Source organism: Uranotaenia lowii, chromosome 1 (assembly GCF_029784155.1).
Source record: "Uranotaenia lowii strain MFRU-FL chromosome 1, ASM2978415v1, whole genome shotgun sequence".
Classification (NCBI taxonomy): domain Eukaryota; kingdom Metazoa; phylum Arthropoda; class Insecta; order Diptera; family Culicidae; genus Uranotaenia; species Uranotaenia lowii.
The window spans coordinates 173,554,490-173,563,482 of record NC_073691.1 but is presented as its reverse complement, the minus strand read 5'-3'; the positions used below and the strand labels follow the sequence as shown (position 1 = coordinate 173,563,482).

General features: G+C 36.9%; 2 protein-coding genes across 2 annotated transcripts in view; both read left to right on the top strand.

Moving 5' to 3' along the window:
- LOC129738155 (uncharacterized) overlaps positions 1–8,993 on the top strand; it is a 70,620-nt gene that overhangs the window by 10,785 nt on the left and 50,842 nt on the right. The gene's annotated exons all lie outside the window — the stretch shown is intronic.
- Positions 4,040–8,951, top strand: LOC129756381 (TBC1 domain family member 22B). The gene is made up of 6 exons (XM_055753276.1): positions 4,040–4,448; positions 4,667–5,684; positions 5,801–6,330; positions 6,390–6,572; positions 6,635–6,858; positions 8,044–8,951. The coding sequence occupies exons 2-6, from the start codon at positions 5,107–5,109 to the stop codon at positions 8,176–8,178; spliced, it is 1,650 nt and encodes a 549-aa protein (XP_055609251.1). The 5' UTR covers positions 4,040–4,448; positions 4,667–5,106; the 3' UTR covers positions 8,179–8,951.

Here is an 8,993-nt window from a genome sequence, read left to right as displayed (position 1 = left end):
CCAGTTTCAGATTTTTTTTTCAGATTCAGATTCAGATTCCTGGTTCGGATTTCTGTTTTAGATTCCATATTATATATTAGACAGTGATTAGACTTCATATCCAGACTTAAGACTTCAGATTTCTAATTGAGACTTGAAATATAAGATTCAGATTCAGAATTTCGATTTCAGGTTCAGATTTTCGTTTCAAATTATATATCAGATTTTTGTTTCAAATTTTAGTTTCGTATTTCAGATTCCGGATTTTAGATTTATATTCCGTTTCCGATTTCAATTTCGAAATACATATTCAGATTTGAGATTCAGACTTCAGTTTTCGGATTCGGACATTCGATTCAGATTTAGATTTCGGGTTAAGATTTCAAAATTCATATTCTTGATTAGGAGCATAAATTTGCATAGATTTGGATTCAAATTTAAGACCTCAGATTCAGACTTAAACTTTCAAATTCAGATTTCAGATTTAGCTTTTTCATTTTCTGTTGGAGTCCTGATTCGATTAATTACTTTAATTTCAGTTTCAGTCTTTACATTTTCATTTCGTATTTCGATTTCTGATGATCGATTACTGAATCATGTTTATGCTTCAGATTCCAGATTTAGACGTCAGCTTTCGGATTCAGATTCGAATTTGAGAATAATAATTTCGATTCAGATTGAGAGATCAAAATTCAGATTCAGATTTTAGATTCAGTTTTCAGCTTTCAAATAAAAATGTCGCCCTCAGATTTAAGATTTAGATTCAGCCTTAGGATTCAGATACTGACTTTGTATTCAGACTTAATAATTCTGATTCAGGTTTCTTATGAGTATTTCTCATTCAGATTTAAGATTAACAACAGGTTAAGTTTCTATACCTTTTCAGATTAAGATTCATTTTTGTTGCAATTAATGTTAAAATAAATCAATGTTCGTATATTTACTGTTCTTTCTGCATTTTTCTCATGAATATTTTTCTCTTATTTCTTTTTTATTAGGTTTCTGATCACGCTCAAGGTGTTCTTCTTCCTATTAAATTCCATTTAACAAAGTATTTGGAATCTCCTAACATGATGGATTTAATTCTGCGATCCATTACTCCTTCGGATGATTCTATTATCAGGAATGTGATCGACGGCACCGAGTGGAAACAAAAAATTCAGAGATTCGAGTCGGGCATCATTTTACCTCTAAATATTTTCACGGATGACTTTAACTTGTCCGACACTGCTTCTACTCATAGTAAAAACACGTCTATCTGCGGAATATATTACAACATTCCGTGTCTCCCGACTTATGTTTTATCAAAGTTATCAAACACTTTAACGGCCGGTTTTGTCAAAACTTTAGACAAAAAACATTTTGATATTGACGTGATTTTTGCGAAACTAATTGATGTTCTTGAAGATTTAGAAATCAACGGCTTGGAAGTTTGTTATAAAGGGTCGAAGTTGAAAGTTTTTTTTGTTGTCGCATTAATTCTAGGGGATAATTTAGCCCTTAATGGAATTACAGGATTTGTTGAAAGTTTTAGATCAAATTATTTTTGCAGAGTCTGCAAAAGGACAAGAAAACAAACAGAAGTCGATTGCGTCCAAATAGATTCAGAACTAAGAACAAAGCAAAACTACGAAAGCGATTTGCAGCAATCAGATGTTTCTGAAACAGGATTGAAATCAGAATGTATTTTCAATAGACTACCTTCATTTCACGTAACTGAAAATTTTGTTTTCGATATCATGCATGATATCCTCGAAGGAGCCTTACTATACGGTCTTCAACACGCGTTGCATTATTTCATTTATGTAAAAAACTATTTTACTATCCATGAATTGAACTATAGGAAAAATGTGTTTGTTTTCGGAAAGCTAAGTTCAGGAAATATAGTAGGAGATTTTACGGAAAGAAAAATTAAAAGCAAAGAATTAAAACTAACTGCTAGTGAGGCAAAAGTATTTACTCAGTTTTTGCCACTGATAGTCGGAGAAAAAATTCCACTATCTGATCCTGTTTGGGATTACTTAAAAGTTCTATTAAATATTTTGCACATTGTATTGTTGGACGAAATTCCAATTGATTTAATCAATCCATTGAAAACTTTAATTGAAGAGCATCATTGTAAATACAAAGAATTGTTTTTTGATACACTAAAACCTAAGCATCATTTCATGACCCATTACCCAACAGCTGTATTAAAAACCGGTACTCTTAGATTGAATTGGTGCATGAGGTATGAGGCTAAACATACGGAGCCTAAACAATATGCAAGGGTTAATAATAATAAAAGTAACTTATGTTTATCTTTAGCCATTAAGTCTAATTTGAAATTTGTTTTCCATCTAACAAATCAAAACTTCATAGCACCCAAGTTAACAATTGGAAAAAGAAATGAAGTTGATAATAACCTGGCCAATAATCAAAAATTTCTAGAATTAGTTACAGGATTAACATCAATTGATGTGAATTTCATAGATAGTTTTTCGATATACGAGTGGACCTTCGAGAAAGGTACCTTTATAAGCATAAAATACAAAAGTATTATGATTATCTGTAAAATTGTAGAAATTTTAAGCACAGCAAATCAGCAAATTTTTTTAAAAGGTATTCATTTTCAAAGCGTCTATTTCGACACACACCTTCAATCTTATCACGTTATTCCTGGACAAAACATAATAATTAAAAACGTTGAAAAACTACAAATCAATCCAATTAACCTGCATATGTTAAATGAAAAATTATACTTAAGAAAATGTTATTTTTACGAATTAAATAATTTAATGGTAGATTTCGTACATATAGAATAGAAATCATATATCCATTGAAATGCTGTATAATTTCCAAGCTATGTAATAATTACAAAACTAAAAAACGTGCCACATAGGTTAATTCGTCCATCCGAAATCCTAAGAACAAATCAGAATTAGTTTATTACAGGTCGCATGAGCCAGAAATGTGAGTTTAAAGATGCTTTTGGTATTTTAAATTTCTTTAATTTTATTCGAATAGTATTCGGCTTGAACAGCTGGCAAGTTTACACTTCTTTAGTAGGAAATTAGCTCGTAAACTCAACGTTGGCTCATACGGCTTTTAAAACCTAATTCTAAAATTAATTTCGTCTCCCAAATCCATGTATAAACAAATAACTAGAAATAAATTATGATTTTGAATATAAAACAGAGCTGTTTAGATGCAAATATTTATTATTAATTTGATTATTTTATTGTTAATTTTGAGAAAATCACATGGGTTCGTTTTGAATTAAAATAATGTTATTGGCTTTAATCCGTAAGCATTTTATAAATCTTAAAAAAAATAATCGATTGTTTCAAATTCATTCGTATTTTCTATTTCCATAAAAAAGAAATTTATATTTAAATCGCGAAAATTTTGTTGTTTTGGTACACAATAAAATTTATTTCCACAAAACAGCGTTAATAATCTCAATAAAAACACTGAGATTGCATCCACCAATATTTTTGACTAAAATTAACGCAAAATATATTTGTGCTTTTTCCCAACCAAAATTTTTATTATTTTCGATCAAATTCTTATCAATTTTAAAATAAAATTTTCTGCGTGCAGAATTTGTCATTTCCCAAAATTTGTTTCGCTAGAACGACCATTTACCATGCAAATTGAATGTATTGGTACGAACAGATTTCCGAAAATAATGGTGTGGGGACAGGTTACAACGATGCTTGACGCACATCATTATGAATTCTCTTTACGATTGATTGAATAGCTCAGCGCCATCATTATCAATAGTCCTATTTGCCGCTGGTAATGTTCGTGATATTATGCTGGTTGTTTCACCAACACTTTTCAGTTTTGTGACAATCAACCTCAAAAACGACCATGTGTGTCGACCGTGTCGACCGGCTGCCCGTTTTTTTGTACCGAGAGTTTTCCTTTTACCGAGAGTAGTCCTATTTGCCGATAGTAGTATTCGTGTCACAATTCAGGAAGTGCCACTAAAACTTTTCAATTTTAGGAACATTAACCTTAAAAATGACCGAGTTCATCGGCTGGCTGCCCAGTTTTTGCACTGAAATTTGTGCCGAGAGTTTTTGAGGTTAATTGTCCCGACTCTCAGCAAGTCTGCGTAACAAATGTCAAAAACAACTCTTCCACAAATGGGTTGTTCACTGTTTACCGAAATTCCATTTACCCGAATTCCATTTGCCGAAATTTATTTCACCTGGAACGGTTTTTTTTGTTTGCTTGTCCCCCCATCAGGGGACGGCTGGGACCATTATGGTCCATCTTGCCAAGGAACGGTTTTCAGGTGAAATATTTATTTGTAAAATACACCAAATATGATGCAAAAAACAAGTCGCATCATATATATGTGATGGAATTTTTAGTGCTATTTTGATTTAAAAAAAAAAATGACTACAATGGATTACGGATTCGTGATTTCGCCATCATTTGACGTGAAACGTGTTCACGCCCACAGCGCTAAGCAAAATGTGAGCATTTAATATAGTTAATCAGATAATAATTTTCCTCAACTTGTTTCAAACAAGCACAATATATTTAGTTTTTTAGTGTTAAATGGGTTAAATGCGTTAAATGTGGTACGTGAAATATTTCAAGCTTTGAAAATAATGTTTTATTCTCATTTTGTCATTTTTATTCTCTTTCTCTTCATCCTTCCTATCTATTTATCCATCCTTCTTCATTTCAGACGTTTCAGAGCTTTTCGTAAGCGTAGAGAGGATGCGATGTGTCAAAATACCATTAAAAAAGAGAAAAATTTCCTCCTATATGTGTTTACTGCATTTACTGTAATCTGGGTTCTGTAATTGGATCGAAAACTTTTACTAAAATAATTCCTATTTGTCGTAAACCATTTTAGCAAAAAGTGTAATTTTCACTTGATTTAAAAATTGAGAAAGTGTTCTTGTCCCAATTGCTATTGGAAGTGTGCCCACGGTGCCCACAACTTAGTTTAACCAATGTCAGAAAATCTGCCACCATCATAAAAATGATATGACAGCTAATTTAGGATGACCAATCAACAAAACTCGAAACTCATAACAAAATATTGCCGAGCATAATCAGGATTGACGGTATTCACCGGAACGACGCGGATTCCAAACTTGAATCTTGAAAACAACGTTTTAAATGATGAGCAACAGTAGCAGTGGCGACGCCGGGTCATCCTTCTGGAAGAACAACTCAGGTCGAATCCCGGGACGGCCCACGGTAGCTGGGCTCAATAGAATGGGCCCTGGCGGTAGCCAGCGAGTTGGAGGAAGCGGTGTTGGAGTTGGTGGTCCATCTGCTGGATCAGCAACCACTTCCGGTTCCTTCCAGGATTACCAGGATTCAGTCAGTGATGCATGGGATCTTGGAGACGACGAATTTTGCATCATATCAGGGGCAATGGAGACCCCAAGGATATCGAAAAAAGTATCCCAATCTGCTGCAATGAATGTCATCAAGACTCACCGAAGCACCGGAATAGGGGGAGGAGTTGGAATGGGTTTGCGAGGCGGGCTCACTGCTAAAACAAACACCACATTATCATCATCACTATCAAGCGGTACTGCGTCGGTTGTAGTGGAGGGTTTCGATGACCTTAAAATCGGTAGTGGCCACAATTTAACCGAGGGGGGCGAAACTTTAACTGCTGAACCCGCGGCAGGAAATCCTCAGGGACAGAATAACGAAGGACTCAACAATACTGTCAGCGATAATCGGTGAGGAAGATTTCATCCTCAGCTCATATTTCTACTTTCAAAATATTTAGACTTTTTAAAACGTTGGTTAGTATCCTGAAAACTGCAAATTTATACTTTCTCCTTCTTTTCAACAGTCTCCGACAAAGGTTTCACGCTTACCCTGGCCGTCCGCAGCTACTTAAACTATCGTCCAACGTAGCCTCGAAAGATGTCGAGTGTGAATCGAAGTACGAAAAGTTCACCAACATCCTGGATGCTCCGCTGCTGAATTTGATTGCCCTCAAGGAACTGAGCTGGTCCGGCATTCCACGTAAGATGCGTGCCGTCACGTGGCGTTTACTGTCCGGTTACTTACCCACCAGTCTAGAACGGCGTAACACGGTGCTAGAACGTAAACGGGTCGACTACCGAAAGCTGGTGCAGCAGTACTTCTTGGCTGACAGTCGGGACGAGAATCAACAGGACACCTACCGACAGATTCACATAGACGTGCCTCGCATGAACCCGCACGTGCCCCTTTTTCAGCAGAAGCTAGTGCAGGAGATGTTCGAGCGAATCCTCTTCATCTGGGCCATCCGGCACCCGGCTTCCGGCTACGTTCAGGGCATCAATGATCTGGTAACGCCATTTTTCATCGTTTTTCTACAGGAATCTATTGGAGCAGGTGAGAATTTAACCGTTGTAAAGCCATTACGTTTTTTTTATACGGAACATAATTCACAGATAAAGATCTGGAGCAGTGCCAACTAGCAGATCTCTCACAGGAGCAGCGCGATATTATTGAAGCGGATTCGTTTTGGTGTTTATCGAAGTTCCTGGACTGTATCCAAGACAATTATATCTTCGCCCAGCTTGGTATCCAGGAGAAAGTGAACCAACTGAAGGAACTTATCCAGCGGATTGATGGTAAAGCCAAAAAGTTCGGTAAAATTTGATCACACTTTTCAATCTGCATCTTCTTCTATCAGGAACGCTGCACCGGCACCTGCAAACTCACGGTGTGGACTATTTGCAGTTTTCGTTCCGATGGATGAACAATTTACTAACCCGAGAACTGCCACTGTACTGCACGATTCGGCTGTGGGACACATACCTAGCCGAGTCGGATGGGTTTGCCGTTTTTCAGCTGTACGTGTGTGCCGCCTTTTTGCTGCACTGGCGCGAACAATTACTTCAGGAGCGGGATTTCCAGGTGATTATAAGTCTGTTTTTCTGCGATGTTAAATATGAGGGGGTTGTGCGAATTTCAGAGGCTAGACTACGCCGCCACGAGCTTCTGGACCTGCCTCTTCTTCGATGCCCATCTGGATTCCAGTCAAGTGCCTCTCGGCAAATTTCGTTTTCATCTCTACGCAGCATATGCCCAATAAATCTCCACTTACGTTCCCGAATCTCGATTTCTAGCGATTTTTGATGACACCGGCGATGTAGATTCACGTTTGAGATCCAGTTGCCAGGCCACCGAGCGTGGATAATATTCCGCATACAGCGATCAACAAAACCTTACAGTTTTTTCTTCGTAGAGATCGAGCGAGAGCACCAGATGTTTCGGAGACTCGCAGACGTAAATCGGACTTTTCTGATACGGGTTTCGATGTCTTTCTTGGTACCACCATCAGGCGTAATCTGGCGGCCAAGATATTGGAAGCCCTTCATTTTCTCAACCTGTTGCCCAGCTACCACGAAATGGGAACGGTTTTCTGTATTGATCCCATCGATTTGGTCTTTCTGACATTGACTTTGAGACCTGCTGCCTTGGAGCTTTCGGTGAGGTTGTCGAGTTCGCTCTGAATGTCTTGTTGTCTTTGTACTGCATGCCTTGATTGTTTTTGTTTTCATGGTTCAGTCGGTCAAAGCCTTTTTCTAAATCAACGAACACCAGCAGAAGAGAGTCCTGGAATTCGTTGATTTGTTCCAGTACGATCACTTTTCAGAGTACTTTGAGAGTTGTACAGATCAAAGTTATGCTTCGCCGGCTACCGCACTCGGTCAGGCCCCCTTTCATCGAAACCTTTACAATGATACTATGCATCCAGTCGGCCGTAAGAGAATGTTGCAGTATTTCAGGTGTAAGCGAAATGACGGTGCATCATTTGTGCTGACAAGGTAGGGTCGGCTTTGGGCATCTCAGCAGAAATGCAATCGATTCCAGGCGCTTGGTTGGATTTCATGTCTTTGATGGCTGCTTCTTTTTCGGCCAGCGAGGGCGCTTCCGAGCATCGGAACTCCAAGTGTTTTAAAAATTCAAAAGTAATAAAACGGCCAACAAGTTGAAAATCTGAAACATATCCATCATGTTTAAGGTTCAACTATTGGAAGTGTGCTTAAATATTTTTTCCAAGACGTTATCCGCCACAATGTATTTATTTTTCTGCAGGGTCTAATGCTGTTGCTGCAGAATCTACCCACCCACAGTTGGATGGACTCACATATCGGCATCCTGGTAGCAGAAGCGTTCCGCCTCAAATTCACCTATGCCGACACGCCGAAGCACCTAGAGGGCAAAAGTTGACAGCTGTACCAGCATGGCGAACTGCGGAACTACGATTACTGTAAAAACTATCTGTATAAGTTCATTTAGAGAGTGGGGTGAGTTACTCCCTTTCCTACTTTTGACATTTGTATCGTTTTTTTTTGCGTTGTTGAAAACAAGTTGATATTTCAAGTGTTCTTGGAACAGACTCGAGAACCCAGCATACATAGGAAAAGAGACTGTAGTTAAACAATTAAATCTTGAATAGACCAACATATTTAGATAAAATACACAGCAGTGGTACACAAAAGAAGGTTAAAAAATAATATAAAAGGGTAAATCAAAAATTTTGGACTTCTTTATTCCTCTAGGAAGAAAATGATAAAAATACATGCTGAAAACAATTAAGGACAAACAGCGAATTAAAACCAACAACACTATTTGAAACAATGTCTTTGTTGTAAATAAGTAGGAAACTTCCAAGTGAAGAAAAAATGCAATTAAATTGAAGACAACTTACTAGTTATCAATGTTTAAAAGCAAAATTTAATGATTTTTTTTGTGTAATTGGAACTTTTAATACTTCTCTGTTTACTAGCAATGTAAATCTTATATCAAAAAGTTTTACAAAAATCGTGTTAAAATAAAAGATTCAAAACCTTAAATTCCAACACGACATATAGCAAAAATTTGCATCTCAGCAAAAACGTTCAAAATCATTGATAATATTAAAATAAATACAACATATGATAAACGAGAGAAAAATGTATCGAGCATAGGTATCATCAAAGAATAAAGTATTTTAAAATTCATCAGTAGAAAAAAAAATTGTTTCCGAACTACTCCATGTTTCA